Source organism: Pristis pectinata, chromosome 4 (assembly GCF_009764475.1).
Source record: "Pristis pectinata isolate sPriPec2 chromosome 4, sPriPec2.1.pri, whole genome shotgun sequence".
Lineage (NCBI taxonomy): Eukaryota > Metazoa > Chordata > Chondrichthyes > Rhinopristiformes > Pristidae > Pristis > Pristis pectinata.
The window spans coordinates 115,789,520-115,806,185 of NC_067408.1; the positions used below are offsets into that span (position 1 = coordinate 115,789,520).

The 16,666-nt window shown below is 48.9% G+C and overlaps 1 protein-coding gene across 7 annotated transcripts in view; it reads left to right on the forward strand.

Annotated features, from left to right (window-relative positions):
- The window catches only part of robo1 (roundabout, axon guidance receptor, homolog 1 (Drosophila)), a 570,003-nt gene that overhangs the window by 527,277 nt on the left and 26,060 nt on the right, over positions 1 to 16,666 (forward strand). For all 7 annotated transcript variants that reach the window (XM_052015221.1, XM_052015224.1, XM_052015223.1 and 4 more), the window contains 6 exons: positions 3,119 to 3,454; positions 7,037 to 7,147; positions 9,810 to 9,957; positions 11,333 to 11,581; positions 14,030 to 14,469; positions 16,081 to 16,233. In XM_052015221.1, coding sequence (XP_051871181.1) covers positions 3,119 to 3,454; positions 7,037 to 7,147; positions 9,810 to 9,957; positions 11,333 to 11,581; positions 14,030 to 14,469; positions 16,081 to 16,233 — 1,437 coding nt within the window. The remainder of the gene's footprint in view (positions 1 to 3,118; positions 3,455 to 7,036; positions 7,148 to 9,809; positions 9,958 to 11,332; positions 11,582 to 14,029; positions 14,470 to 16,080; positions 16,234 to 16,666) is intronic.

A 16,666-nucleotide genomic window follows, 5' to 3' on the forward strand; every position in this document is an offset into this window, starting at 1 on the left:
AGCTGTCCTTGATCCTGGTGGTACGTGCTTTCAGGCTTTTGTATCCTGCCTGATGGGAGGGGGGAGAAGAGAGAATATCTGGGTGGCTGGGGTCTTTGATTATGTTGGCTGCTTTACCGAGGCAGTGGGAAGTGTAGACAGGGTCCATGGAGGGGAGGCTGGTTTCTGTGATGTGCTGAGCTGTGTCCACAACTCTCTACAGTTTCTTGCAGTCACGGGCAGAGCAGTTGCCGTATCAAGCTGTGATGATCCTGATACGATGCTTTCTATGGTGCATCGATCAGAATTGGTGAGGGTTGACGGGGACATGCCAAATTTCTTTAGTCTCCTGAGGAAGTAGAGGTGCTGGTGAGCTTTCTTGGCCATGGCATCTTTTCGGATGGGATAGAATTTAACGCATGTGGTGATATCTTCAGGAGTTGGGATTAATGGGACAGGAATGTAATCAAGTGGGAAATTTCATGGTGTTGATTGGAGTCTTTAATCCTGATAGCTTGCTGGTAACAATACACAGCTGGAACAGGAGCCACAGCTGGAGTACTGTGCGTAGTGCTGGTCACCACACTGTAGGAAGGATGTGACTACACTGGAGAGGGTGCAGAGAAGGTTCACCAGGATGTTACCTGGGATGGAGAGCTTCATTTACAAGGACAGACTGGGTTTGTTTTCCTTGGAGGGGTGAAGGCTGAGGGGGTGGCGTGGCAGAGGTGTACAAAACTATGGGGCGCATCGATAGGGTAGGTAGTTGGAAACATTTCCCCATGCGGAGATGTCCAAAACTAGAGGGCATAGGTTTGGGGTAAGGGGTAATAGAGGGGATCTGAGGAAGAACGTCATCTCCCAAAAGGTGGTTGGTGTTGGAAATGCGCCACCTGATCGGGTGGTGGAGACAGAGATTCTCACAACTTGTAAGAAGTACCTGGGCAAGCGCTTGTACTGCCAGAGCTACGGACCGAGTGCTGGACTATGAGTTTAGTGCAGGTAGAGATTTGATCGTTAGCATGGACACAATAGAACATAGAACATAGAACAGCACAGGAACAGGCCCTTCGGCCCTGTCCTGCACTGTATAACTCAATGACGTACATTAGCAATTTGACTATCAAGTTGCTTCACATTTATTTCACTGAGTAACAAGAAGTAACGGGAAGAGGGCATGTCCCGGATGGTAAGGGTCCTTAATGATGGATGCGGCCTTCTTGAGGCTCCGTTTCTTGAAGATGTTCTCAATGGTGGGGACTCCTTAAATTCCCGAAAATATATTGTTCATCCTTGAATATAATGACTTGACTTCTACACTCTGAGAATTCCAAGAAGTCATAACACTCTGGGAAGAAACTTCTCCACATCTTGACCCCAAGTGGCCGACTCCCTATCCTGAGACTGTATCCACTGGCCGGAGGCTAGGTCAAGTCATTGGTCCGCACTAAACAACGGGACTCCCAGCCTGTATCCTTCATCAATGAAACTTAAGGATTATTTGAAATAGGAGAAGGAAATTCAGTGACCTGAAGTGAAATCAGAAGCCATGAAATGAAAACAAAGAGAGACTGATTGAAGTGAAAGAACTAGGAGAAAGGGGGAAAGGTTTAATTCAGCATCGTGGTCGGCACAGTCATGGTGGGCCGAAGGGCCTGTTCCTGTGCTGTACTGTTACGTTCTGTGAGTCTCTTGTATTCACTGAAATTGCTGACTGATTAGCTTATCAATGATGTTTGCATCGTGACTTTACTGGTGAGATTTGGCCTGATTTCTCTCTCTCCACAGGCGGTATTAGACAGACATAAAGCACCCGTGAAAAAAAGTCCTCAACTCACCACACCTTGACACAAAATGGCACCGAACCTGTGCCGTCCCTGCCCTGGGAGTGTGTGATGGGACAGTGTAGAGGGAGCTTCACTCTGTATCTAACTGTCCCTGCCCTGGGAGTGTGTGATGGGACAGTGCAGAGGGAGCTTCACTCTGTATCTAACCTGTACTGTCCCTGCCCTGGGGTGGTAGAGGAGGTAAGGATTGCACCTTCCCAGGAATAGTAGAGGCTTCAATCCATTTCTGTCTCCCACTCACCAGGAGGAGATATCACAAGTAGAACCTTATAAGCACAAGAGTGCAAAGTGGAAAGTAATGTGAGTGATTAATTTGTTCCAAGTGGAAAAGAACCAGTGCACATATTGGCAGGAGTTGGGTTTTGCTGGGAATGGTATGTAAGTGTGCGGAGAGGAAAGCTGGTAGATCAGTAGGAACAGGACACAAAGAAAGGAGCTAACAGTGCAAAGTCTAACTGCTAGTTCTCTTGCCTCTGCTGAAAAAAATGATTTGAACAGACTGCAAATAGGTTTGTAATCAATAACTGTTTCAAAGGCATTCGGAGTCTTTTAAGAGTTGATGTTTTCTGAGGAGGTCAATTCTCATTTACACACTTCCACACACACTGGGTTACAACCTCGTTGTGTGGACCAGCCATCTTAGCTACGTCAACAATACTGATATAGTTGTGGAACAGACGGACCACTTTTATCTAACTCTGTTGTGGTATTTTTGGTATCTGCCACCTCTTGAGAAGCCACACTTCTCGGCAGCTCTGATCCGATTGATTTGTACTGTAAGCTTACATATGACGAGTGATTGTCGGCTCTTGGACTGTACTCACTGGAGTACAGAAGAATGAGAGGGGACCTCATAGAAACATTTCGAATGTTGAAAGGACTGGACAGAGTAGATGTGGCCAAGTTGTTTCTCTTGGTGGGTGAGTCCAGGACTAGAGGGCACAGTCTTAGAATTAGAGGGTACCCATTTAGAACAGAAATGAGGAGAAATTTCTTTAGCCAGAGGGTCGTGGATTTATGGAATTCGTTGCCACGTACAGCTGTGGAGGCCCGATCATTGGGGGTGTTTAAGGAGGAGATTGATGGGTATCTAATTAGTCAGGGTATCAAGGGATATGGGGAAAAGGCCGGGAATTGGGGCTAGATGGGAGAATAGTTTAGCCAATGGTGAGGTAGCGGAGCAGACTCGATGGGCCGAATGGCCTGCTCCTGCTCCTCTCTCTTGTGATCTGGTGATGGAGTCGAAATCTCACTGTGGCGTCTCTCCCTCTCCCTCTCTTATGTCTGGTCAGCTGACTGCATTGCCAACTATAACAACCAGCTGGAGAACAAGCAGACCAACCTGACGCTTCCGGAGACGGCAGTGTACGGAGACATGGACCTGAGCAACAAGATCAATGAGATGAAGACCTTCAATAGCCCCAACCTGAAGGAGGGTCGGTGCCTGAACCAGACAGGGCAGCCCACCCCGTACGCCACCACCCAGCTCATCCAGACCACCCTGGGAAACAACATGAACAGCAGCGGGATGGACCTGAATGACAAGCACTGGAAACAGGCGCTGCAGAGCAAGCAGGAGATATCTCCCATGCAGTACAACATCATGGAGCAGAACAAACTCAACAAGGGTAAGGAAGGAGGGACTAGCTGAGGCTCGGCAGAGGTTCTTCCCTCGGCTCGGAAGGTTCCTTCCCCTCCAGTGTTTTGAGGATCAAATCCAGGCCAACACACCCAGTGCAGTAGGAGGTGAACTAGCTTTCTCTATACCAGAACTGGCCAGTTTCCCTTGTTGGTTACCCACCTCAGAGTCGAGTTTATTGTCACACGCACAAGTCTATGTGTGCACGGGTGCAATGAAAAACTTACCTTGCAGCAGCATCACAGGCACAGAGCGTCATATCAGCAGCATTCACCAGAAAACACAAATTATACACAATTTTTACAAGAACAAAATTGGAACAAAAAAAAACAAAGTCCATTTTAGTGCAAAGTGATAAAAGTGGTCACAGTGTTGCTAAACTGTAGTGATGAAGGTTTTGTCGGTTGGTTCAAGTACCGGATGGTTGAGGGGAAGTAGCTGTTCCTGAACCTGGTGGTGTGGGACTTCAGACTTCTGTACCTCCTGCCCGATGGTAGCTGTGAGAAGATGGCATGGCCCGGATGGTGGGGATCTTTGGTGATGGGTGTTGCCTCCTGTAGATACTCCCGACGGCGGGGAGGGATGTGCCCATGATGTATTGGGCTGAGTCCACTACTCTCTGCAGCTTCTTACGTTCCTGCGCATTCGAATTGCCATCCCAGACCGTGATGCAACCAGTCATCTGTAATATTAACTCTGTTCTTTCCTCTCCATTAACACTGGCTGATCTTCTGGGCTTCTCCAAAAGGTCTGACCCACATTTCACAGCTTTTACGTGCCCTTTTGTTTGATTTTTTTCTCTCTCTAACTGCCCTCAGTAACCTGTCAATCAGACGACATCATCAACAGCATCACATTGCAATCCTGGCCTCACCTTATCAGTGATATTCCATTTATACCATCCCTCTCAACATCTTAACACTGACTCGTTTTTCCTCTTTTGCAGTTCTGACAGAGGGTCTTTGACCTCTGATGACTGCTTCTCTCTCCGCAGATGCTGACTGACCTGATGAGTGTATCCAGCTGTTTTTATTACACCTACAGCAGTACCAACCAAGTGCTACACTGTCAGAGGTGCTGACACTAGGATATAGAGACATGTGCATGGGTGGGAAAGGGGTTAGTCGAGGCACATTCATCCCTCCCCCCCAGCCACTACCCACATAATCATCCGAGAGACAACTCCAGTGGAATGAGCTGCCAGAGGAAGCGGTTGAGGCAGGTACAATAACAACATATAAAAGACACTTGGACAGGTACATGGATGGGGAAAGGTTTAGAGGGATATGGGCCAAGTGCAAACAAATGAGACTAGCTCAGGTAGACAACTTGATCGGAGAAACAAAGGACTGCAGATGCTGGAATCTAGATGAAAGACACGACGATGCTGGAGGAACTCAGCAGGCCAGGCAGCATCCGTGGAGAAAAGCAGGCGGTCAACGTTTCGGGTCAGGACCCTTCTTCGGGACTGAAGGTAGGAAAAGGGGAAGCCCGATATATAGGAGGGAAAAGCAGTGGAGGAGGCCGAGGACTGACGTATCAACTGCCAGGAGAATTCCAAGCACAAACTGGAGGAACAGCACCTTATTTTCCATCTTGGAACCTTGCAGCCTAATGCCATGAACATTGAATTCCCCCACTTTAGGTAATCCTCACCCCCCCCTTCCCCACAACGCCCACCCCCCCACCATGTTTCTTCTCTTCTTCCCTTTCCTAGCCTTTTTTCCCCTCTCTCTTCTTGCCTTTGACCCATCCCCCGGTGGATCTGCTCTACCCTCCTCCCCCACACCTGTCCATCACTGTCTCTTACCTGCATCTACCTATCACCACCCTGTGCCCACCCCTCCTCCCCTCTTTTGCCCACCTATCACTGCTCTGCTTTTCCCTCCTATACATTGGGCTTCCCCTTTTCCTATCTTCAGTCCTGAAGAAGGGTCCTGACCCGAAACGTTGACCGCCTGCTTTTCTCCACAGAAGCTGCCTGGCCTGCTGAGTTCCTCCAGCATCATTGTGTTTTTCACCAGGCAACTTGATCAGCAAGGATGAGTTGGCTCAAAGGGCCTGTTGGTAAATTGGTTTATTATTGTCACATGTACCGAGGTACAGTGACAAACTTTGTTTTGCATGCCATTCATTTCATCACTGTTTCCGTGCTGTATGACTCTCGAACAAAGCTATAGCATTCACAAGTACATAACATTAAGGCCCCACGCCTGTGCCCCTCAAGAAAACATCAAATTTAAATCCTCTGTTTGAGGCTTCACACAAAAGCTTCCTCCTGGCCTTTAAGGTGGAAGTGAAAGGTAACACGGCCACTATTTCAAAGGAACACAGAATATTCCTCCCTGGCTTGAAAGAGCAAATCTTCTCATTCACTTTACATATACAAGTCAAAGTCAGTTGCAAAGTCACTGTGGCTGTTGGACCAATTCATGTGCTGCCACTTGTGTTGAATTCTTGTAGAGTGAAAACCCTTCATCAAAAAAAAATACTTGTCTTGAGAATTTTGCGAACACTGCCAATGTTTTAGCATCCAGCTCGGTTAACTGACATCACCCAACATTTGTTTCTGGTGAAATTTTCCACAGATTTTGATCTTAATAGTTCCCAAAAGAATTGACTTTAGTCACCTGAAAGTTATTAATAACCCTGAAGCAAAATGACAAGCACATCTGTCACGCAGACACAGTGAAAGTGCTGCACGACCGTCAGACAAACGAGCCTCGATACCCAAAGTGAGAAGGCACACACCACACCCACCAATGATTCCAGCAGGTTCCCCTCAAAATCCAGTGGTTACAAATGCCAGCAGACATCCTGCAAAACCAGAAGTGGTTCCACTTTCATCACAGCAGAAATAAGTGAAAGACGGGTGTATGTCATCTGGCAAGAGAGGAGACAACAGAAACCTTCTCCCCGTGCTGTCCCTGCCCTGGGAGTGTGTGATGGCACAGTGTAGAGGGAGCTTCACTCTGTATCTAACTGTCCCTGCCCTGGGAGTGTGTGACGGGACAGTGTAGAGGGAGCTTCACTCTGTATCTAACTGTCCCTGCCCTGGGAGTGTGTGACGGGACAGTGTAGAGGGAGCTTCACTCTGTATCTAACTGTCCCTGCCCTGGGAGTGTGTGACGGGACAGTGTAGAGGGAGCTTCACTCTGTATCTAACTGTCCCTGCCCTGGGAGTGTGTGATGAGACAGTGTAGAGGGAGCTTCACTCTGTATCTAACTGTCCCTGCCCTGGGAGTGTGTGATGGGACAGTGTAGAGGGAGCTTCACTCTGTATCTAACTGTCCCTGCCCTGGGAGTGTGTGATGAGACAGTGTAGAGGGAGCTTCACTCTGTATCTAACTGTCCCTGCCCTGGGAGTGTGTGATGGGACAGTGTAGAGGGAGCTTCACTCTGTATCTAACCCGTGCTGTCCCTGCCCTGGGAGAACGTGTATATGGCATAGGTAAGTAAAACCTTCTCCAATGGCTGACATCCCTCTCACTTTACCTCACAAACGCTGGCAGGGAGAGGGGCCTCTGTTGACACTCCTGATCTGATTGTTGACCTTCATCTTTGCTTTCAGATTATCGACTGGTGGAGACAAGCAGCGTTCCCACAATTCCTTACAACCAGTCGAGTGACCATGGGACAGGAGGGTCCTACAACAGCTCAGACAGAGGCAGCAACACATCTGGTTAGTAACCAGCTGGGCTTAGCCAGATGTTCTGGAGAACCAGTGGTCTATCAGACATGGAAAGTATGATTGGCAGGTGGAATATTCTAGATTTGAGAGACTGTGATGAACAGCACGTAGGTTGATGAGTATTGGAGAGAGAAAGGAGTGTGAGGGTATGTTGATGGGGGGGGGGCGGTCTCAGTCAGTAAAGTAGGAATTGTGCTGAATGGCTTCTCTGTGATGTGAATGCCATGCCGCTCATCACAGAACCCCCGAGGATGGATCTTCCTACAAATACAATGTATTTAGTGTACAAATAGGTCGTGTGGCCTGTTTAGTGTATACCAGAAGTTATGCACCATTTACATCTCCCTGTCGCCATAAATTTATACGGTCGTTTAGTTCCTGCTTCATAGAACAGTACAGCACAGGAAGAGGCCCTTTGGCCCACGATGTTGTGCCAAACTAATTAAGCTAGTAATTAAATGCCTAACTAAACTAATCCCTTCTGCTTCCACAATGTCCGTATCCCTCCATTCCCTGCATTTTCATGTGCCTATCTAAGAGCCTTTTCCACACCTCTACTTTATCTGCCTCCACCCCCACCCCTGGCAGCACATTCCAGGCACCCACCACTCTGTGTGTAAAAAACTTGCCCCGCACATCTCCTTTGAACTTACCCCCTCTCACCTTAAATGCATGTCCTCCAGTATGAGCCAGTTTCCTGATGCAAGATCATGTCAAGAACTTAGCAAATATTCACCACCCAGTGGATGAAGGAACTTCCCCTTCTCTCAGTCCTCCATATGTAGTCAGCCTCCATTTCTTCTTCCCTTGTGCCTTCATTGAAGTCTGGGCATTGACCCTAACCATTCCCTCTGGGAGAGTCCGACATCCTAAACGAAATCCCTGAGCTGTGACAGTTGCGACTAAGTTCTTGACATACCCTTGCTTCAGGAAGTTGTGGGTTCAAGTCCCATCCGTGCTGAGGGCCCTGGACACTACCAAGGCCATTGTTTGCATGAGATGTTAAACCAAGGCCAAACTGCTCTTGTGGTGGACAGGAACATGGTGAAAAGGAACTTGAGGTGCAACTTTTTCACACAAAGGGTGATATCCATGTGGAATGAGCTGCCAGAGGAAGTGGTTTTAGCAGGTACAACAACAACTTTCAAAAGACAGTTGGTCAGGTACACGGATTGGGAAGGTGGGACTAGCCTGGATGGGCTTCTTGGCCGGCATGGATCAGTTGGGCCGAAGGGCCTGTTTCCATGCTGTATGAGTCTAACATTTAAAAGAGCAGAAACCGCTTCATGAGAGAGTGAGAATCAGCCTAACTAAGCTGCTCCTCTGCTACTTTATGCTCTCCTATTTTATATTTATGGGTCATACTTCTCTCCACATCAATCCTGCTCAGAGGTTTAAAACCTTCAGTTCCCCCTCAGCCACCTTGATTCCAGAACTAGATCAAGTCTCCAAAGCAACCATGTTGCTCTCCCAGCTCCCTGTCGCCCTGTCTGCCTTTCATGTGGAGTGGGTTCATGCTGTGCATCTAAGACATAGCCAAGCTCTGCATCTACAGAATATTTATCTTGTGGGAAGGTAGAAGGAGTTTCCCATTTGGAGAGATTAGGTAAGATGGGATAAAATTCTCTAGTCTTTGGAAGAATAATTTCATCAAATGTATTGAATTGTGACAGGGATTGACAGGGTAGATGCTTGGGAGGCTATTTCCTTTTGCTGGGGAGTTTACAACCAGTTGGCACCAGCTCAAGACCGGAGATTTAGGAATGAAGTGAAATTCCTTCACACAGTGTAATTGGTTTATTATTGTCACATGTACCCAGGTACAGTGAAAAACTTTGTTCTGCATGCCGTCCATACAGATCATTTCATCACATCAGTACATCAAGGTGGTACAAAGGGAAAACAATAACAGAATACAGAATAAAGTGTTACAGTTACAGAGAAAGTGCAGTGCAGGCAGACAATAAGGTGCAAGGGCCATGACAAGGTAAATTGTGAAGTCAAGAGTATCTTATCGTACAAGAGAGCCGTTCAATAGTCTTATAACAACGGGATAGAAGCTGTCCTTGAGACTGGTGGTACGCGCTTTCAAGCTTTTGTGTCTTCTGCCCGATGGGAGAGGGGAGAAGAGAGAATGTCCGGGGTGGGTGGGGTCTTTGATTATGTTGGCTGCTTTCCTGAAGCAGTGAGAAGTGTCAACAGAGTCCATGGAGGGGAGGCTGGTTTCCATGATGTGCTGGGCTGTGTTCACAACTCTCTGGAATTTTTTGTGGTCTTGGGCAGAGCAGTGGCCCTACCAGATGCATCTGGATAAGATGCTTTCCATGCTTCCTAGGGCATGGAAAATTTTCGGAATTATTAATTCCCGAGAGCTGTGGATGCTGAATTGTTTAGTATATTCAAGGCTAAGATTGATAGAGAATTATGAGCCATTGGAATTCTCTATGGGGTTGTGGATGTTCAGTTGTCAGCTTGAGTTTTGTAGATGTTTGGAATCAGTTGATGTCTCATACAGTCATGATGTCATTAACCAGCAGAGTAGGCTCATGGGGACAAACCTCCCAACCTTCTTACTTCTTGCATTCTAAAATTGATCATTTCCAGCCAAAGATTCTCACTGAAGCCCATAGTCCTTCATTGTGTTTTTATCCAGGGAGCCAGGGTCACAAGAAGAACGTGCGGACTCCAAAGTTGCCCAAGCAGGGTGGCATGAATTGGGCAGATCTCTTGCCACCACCTCCAACACACCCGCCTCCCAGCGCAAGTAACCCTGAGGAATACAGCCTTGCTGCAGATGACAGGTGAGGACTCATGTGTCTCCATTCAGCAGTGGAGGGTGCGATTAGGTGCGAATACAGATTAGGCGATTCCAGTTTGTGGGTTTGGGTCTGATTTTGGATACTATACCGAGAACGTTAATGTTGTTGTTAAGACCTTCGTTGCCCATCCCCAACCTCGGTGCTTGAGGGAGCTGGATGACTGCTTTGGTCACAGAGTTGGACAGCACCAAGATGGTCCATTGGGCCCCTCACATCCATGCCAACCCTTTTTCCCATCCACATTAATCCCATTTGCCTACATTAAGACCATATCCTTCTATGCCCTACCTAAATAAGTGTCTGTCTAAATGCCTCTGAAACGTGGTAATTGTATCTGACTCCACCACATCCTCTGGCAGTGAGTTCCAGATATCACCCACTCTCTGTGGCAAAAAACTTAACCCGTCAATCCCCTTTAAAACTCTTTCTTCTGACCTTAAACATATGCCCTCTTGTTTTTGATGCCTCTGCCTTGATTATCGACCCTGTCTATTCTTCTCATAATAGAGCCATACAGCACAGAAACAGGCCCTTCAGCCCAACTCGTCCATGCCGACTGTGTTGCATATCGAGTTGGTCCCATCTGCCCGTGTTTGGCCCATAGCCCTCCAAACCTCTCCTATCCATGTACTTATCTAAGTGGCTCTTAAATGTTGCTAATGTGCCCTCCTCAACCACTATTTCTGGCAGCTCATTCCAAATACGCACCACCCTTTGCGTGAAGAAGCTGCCCCTGATGTCCCTTTAAAATCTCTTGCCTCTGATCTTAAATCTATGTTTCAGCAGCCTCTTCCTGGGAAAAAGACTGTGTGCTTTCACCCTGTCTATGCCCCTCAATCTCCTACGTTCCAGGGAATAAAGTTCTCGTCTACACAACCTCTCCTTGTAACTCAGGCCCCCAAGTCCGAGCAACTTCCTGGTAAATCTTTTCTACACTCTTTCTAGTTAAGTAACATTGTTCCTATAACAGGGTGAACAAAACTGTAGACAGTACTCCGAGTACAGCCTCACCAATGTCTTATATAATCTTACATACTCTCTAGTCAGCCCTCGGCTTTCATTCACTCCAGGGAAAACAAGCCCAGCCTGTCCGATCGCTCCCCATAACTAAAGTCCTCCAATCCTAGTGATTCTCCTCTGCACTCTCTCTGCACTCTCTCTGCACTCTCTCCAGGTATTGCCTGGAAGGGTGAGAGAGGCAGCTACCCTCTACACATTGGAAGTGTAGCTGAAAGAGCCGTGACCCAGAGGGGTACCAACCAGTCCAGAAAGGTGGGATTAGACTGGGCAGTTCTCTCTCACGACAGGCTGAGTGGCCTCCTCCCGAGTCATACCTCTCTGTGATTTCCTCTTGCAGTTACGACCGGGACGGGGTGTGTCCGTTGCCGCCGGCCAGGATGTACCTGCAGCAAGACGAGCTGGAGGAGGAGGAGGATGAGCGGGGTCCCACACCCCCCATCCGAGGGGCGGCCTCGTCCCCAGCGGCCGTGTCCTACAGCCACCAGTCCACCGCCACGCTGACTCCCTCACCGCAGGAGGAGCTGGTCCCAATGCTGCATGACAGCCGGGAGAACCTGGCCCTTCTCCCCACCGCCAGCGACCGCAGGTAATGGCACACGTGCAGAGGGTACAGTGGGAGAGGGGAGACCCACGCGCCACACAGGAGCACACACACACACCTACAAATGTACACACACCCCTCACACTCGTACACACCTACAAATGTACACACACCCCTCACACACTCACAGACACCTACAAATGTACACACACACCCCTCATACACACACACCTACAAATGTACACACACACACCGCTCACACACGCACACCTACAAATGTACACACACCCCTCACACTCGTACACACCTACAAATGTACACACACACCCCTTGCGCTCTCACACACTCTCACACACTCACACACACCTACAAATGTACACACACACCCCTTGCACTCTCACACACTCACACACACCTACAAGTGTACACACACCCCTCACACTCACACACACCTACAAATGTACACACACACCCCTTGCACTATCACACACTCACACACACATACCAATGTACACACCCTCGCCCTTGCCTGTCGTGCTCTCACACTTACAAATGTACATATATGTGCCCCTCGCGCTCTCACACACAAATGTACACACACTTGCCCCTCACTCTCACACACTTATTTTCATATACACTTGCAATTCACACTCATTTGGCATAGCACTCTCTCATACTCAAGTGCAATTTTAAATGTACACACACTCACCCCTTGCACTCTCCCTATCTCACACTCACACTCTCAAATACACACTTTCTGTCATTAATTTACTTACACTCACATACATTCACACATGCACATGCTCTTACACACGCTCAAAGACACACATTCACAGACTTGAACACACTCCCTCTTGCAGTCTTTTATAAACATTCACACCACGTACAAACTATGAGTCCACAAACATACACACGCTTCGATCTAGGTGCATGCATTAACAAAGTCTTACATGTGCAATTCCATCACGTGCACACAGTCACACATTGACGCCTGTGCACATATATAAGAACTGTACACACTCGTGCACCCATCCACAGACAGACATGCAGACAAACAGATACACACGTGTGCACACACACACACACACACACACACACACACACACACACACACACACCACAGAGTCACAGGCAGACATACGAATGACCTGCCCCCACCCCTCTCCATCTCTCCCCAGTTCCCACCTCACCCATGTGTTTTATCCAGCTCTCACTTCAATGAGGTCACTCTCATTCCTCTGAACTCTACAGAACACAGACTGAGTAGACTCAATCTCTCCCCATAGAGCAAATCTGCCGTTGCTGTTGTAGTGAAGCTTTGTTGCACCCCCCAATTGACAAATATATTATTTTTTGGTAAGGAGACCAAAACAGTGCACAGCACACCAGGTGCAATCTCACCAGGGCCCCGTATACATCAAGAAGAACACCATTGTAAGGTGAAGAATGTCATTGTAAGGTGTTTGGGGATGGTTAAAGTCAGGCAAGACTTCATATAAAACTCTGGTTAGGATGCATCTGGAGTATCGCATTCAGTTCTGGCCGCCCCATTATAGGAAGGATGTGGAGACTTTGGAAGGGATGCAGAAGAGATTTACTAGGATGCTGCCTGGATTAGAGGGCATAAGCTATAAGGAGAGGTTGGGCAAACTTGGGTTGTTTTCTCTGGAGCGGTGGAGGCTGAGGGGAGACCTGATAGGAGTTTATAAGATTACGAGAGGCATAGATAGAGTACATAGCCGATATCTTTTTCCCAGGATCGGAATATCTAATACTAGAGGGCATCCATTTAAGGTGAGAGGGGGCAAGTTCAAAGGGGATGTGTGGGGCAAGATTTTTACACAGAGAGCGGTGGGTGCCTGGAATGTGCTGCCAGGGGTGGGGGTGGAGGCAGATACGATAGAGGCGTTTAAGACAGGCACATGGATGTGCAGAGAATCTCAGTGAAACATACCAAATATTGAAAGGCCTGGATAGAGTGGACGTGGAGAGGATGTTTCCAGTAGTGGGAGGGTCTAGGAGCAGAGGGCACGGCCTCAGAATAGAAGGGCGTCCCTTTAGGACAGAGATGAGGAGGAATTTCTTTAGCCAGAGGGCGGTGAATCTGTGGAATTCATTGCCACAGACGGCTGTGGAGGCCAAGTCATTGGGTATATTTAAAGCAGAGGTTGATAGGTTCTTGATTAGTGAGGGCATCAAAGGTTACGGGGAGAAGGCAGGAGAATGGGGTTGAGAGGGAAAAATAAATCAGCCGTGATCGAATGGCGGAGCAGACTTGATGGGCCAAATGGCCTAAATCTGCTCCTATGTCTTATGGTCTTCTGGAATGGAGGGATATGGACATTGTGCAGTCAGAAGGGATTAGCTTAGTTAGGTGTTTTATTAGTAGGGTAATTGATTCGGCACAACATGGTGGGCCGAAGGGCCTGTTCCTGTGCTGTACTGTTCTGTGTTCTATGTTTGTGTCTAAAACGAGTCTCTTCCTTCCACAAGGAGACACCCCATCAGTCCACCCCCACCACCGAGGCCCATCTCCCCCCCACACACTTACGGCTACATCTCGGGGCCGCTGGTCTCTGACATGGACACCGATGCCCCAGAGGACGAGGAAGAGGACGAGGAGGAGGAGGAGGAGGAGGAGGTGGAGGTGGAGGTGGCCAAGATGCACACCCACCGGCTGCTGCTCCATGGGCTGGAGCAGACTCCTGCCTCGAGCGTGGGCGACCTGGAGAGTTCCGTCACCGGCTCCATGATCAACGGCTGGGGCTCGGCCTCCGAGGAGGATGGCAACAGCTCCAGCGGCCGTTCCAGCGCCGTCAGCTCCTCTGATGGCTCCTTCTTCACCGACGCCGACTTCGCGCACGCCGTGGCTGCAGCCGCTGAGTACGCAGGCCTGAAGGTCGCTCGGCACCACGCGCAGGATGGGGCGGCAGGTATGTACAACGCAGTCAGGTACAGAGTGAAACTCCCTCTACACTGTCCCATCACACACTCCCAGGGCAGGGACAGTTAGATACAGAGTGAAGCTCCCTCTACACTGGCCCATCACACACTCCCAGGGCAGGGACAGTTAGATACAGAGTGAAGCTCCCTCTGCACTGTCCCATCACACACTCCCAGGGCAGGGACAGTTAGATACAGAGTGAAGCTCCCTCTACACCGTCCCATCACACACTCCCAGGGCAGGGACAGTTAGATACAGAGTGAAGCTCCCTCTACACTGTCCCGTCACACACTCCCAGGGCAGGGACAGTTAGATACAGAGTGAAGCTCCCTCTACACTGTGCTGTTAGTGATACACCAGACACTGGTTAATTTCACCTCATCAGTTTCATGCCTCCCATTAATTGTCCGCTTCCTGACCAAGACAGTTTGAGGTGATGAATTTTACCTGGTGGAAACCAATTAGCTTAAACTCTTTCCACTGAACCCATGACCCAGGATGATCCCTCCCAGCTGCTTGCTTCGATTCATGTTATTTACAGATTCATGAAGATTCAGTGAACGGTGACCCCAAATTAATCATCAGACCACCTCTCTTTCTCCTATACTTCCAAAGAGTTTTGAACCCAATGACTCAATGCTACTTTTGAAAACTCATTCTTGGTGTGCTTGTGTCACCAACCGTTCATACTTATTTCTCATTGCCCAGATCAAAGTGGCAGGGTCCACTGAATCTCCAGTAACGAGATCAATAAACACAAGAGGGATCATTTTCCCACTGCCCGCTAACTAACACCCTCACCACTTCCTCTGGCGTCTTGTTCCATATACTCACCACCCTCTGCGTGAAAAAGTTGCCCCTCAGGTCCATGCCGACCACAGTGCCCACTCAGCTAGTCCCAATTTCCTGCGTTCGGCCCATATCCCTACAAGCCCCACCCCTCCATGTACCTATCCGAGTGCTTCTTAAATGATACTGTTGTACCTGCCTCACCCACTCCCTCTGGCAGCTCGTTCCATATACTCACCACCCTCTGCGTGAAAAAGTTGCCCCTCAGGTCCCTTTTAAATCTTTCCCCTCTCACCCTAAACCTATGCCCCCTAGTTTTGGACTCCCCTACCCTGGGGAAAAGATTGTTACCATCCACCTTATCTCTGCCTCTCATAATTTTAAACATTTCTATAAGGTCGCCCCTCATTCTCCTACGCTCCAAAGAATAAAGACCGAGTCTGGCCAACCTCTCCCTATAACTCAGGGCCTCTAATCCTGGCAACATCCTCCTAAAGAGGAGGTTGCAATCTCTGCAACAGCTCGATTTCTGTTCCCTCAGCCTCTCTTTGTCAGACAGCATACACTCGCCAACTACTGGAGGGTTGTCTGGGTCTGAAGTGAGATGGTCCGAGGAGAAGTGTCGACTCACTGTGTGTCTGCTGAACATTTCAAAGTGAAAACCTTAGTGTGCTTTCAACTCATTCACCCAGTGGAGAGGGCCTCTGATAAACAACAGAATTCCTCACAGGGGTGGAATATTGGTCAGTTAGTTACCGGGTGGATTCCTTGCCACCCTGTTTAATGGTTCTCCCTGCTTTCCCCTCCGCAGGCCAGCGACACCTCCCAGCGTCTCACTGTCCCCGGCCAACAAGCCCCTTCTCCACAGACAGCAATGCCAGCGCCGCTGTGATGCAGAAAGCTCGCCCCATGAGGAAGCAGAAGCAGCAGCCAGGACACATGCGTCGAGAGATCTTCACTGACGGTACATCACGGTGGTGTAGCGGTTAGCATAACGCTATTACAGCGCCAGCGACCCGGGTTCAATTCCGGCCGCTGTCTGGAAGGAGTTTGTACATTCTCCCCGTGTCTGCGTGGGTTTCCTCCGGGTGCTCCGGTTTCCTCCCACATTTCAAAGACGTACGGGTTAGGAAGTTGTGGGCATGCTGTGTTGGTGCCGGAAGCGTGGCAACACTTGCGGGCTGCCCCCAGAACACTCTACACAAAAGATGCATTTCACTGTGTGTTTCGATGTACATGTGACAAATAAAGATATCTTATGTGTGGCGCCAGCTTGAGGGTCAGGGAAAAGTCACCACACAAGCGGCCATTTGCCCCATCCTGTCCACGCTTGATAAAAATGAGCTCCCCCCTGCCTAATCCCACCTCCCAGCACTGGGTCAGCAGCCTGCAGCTCA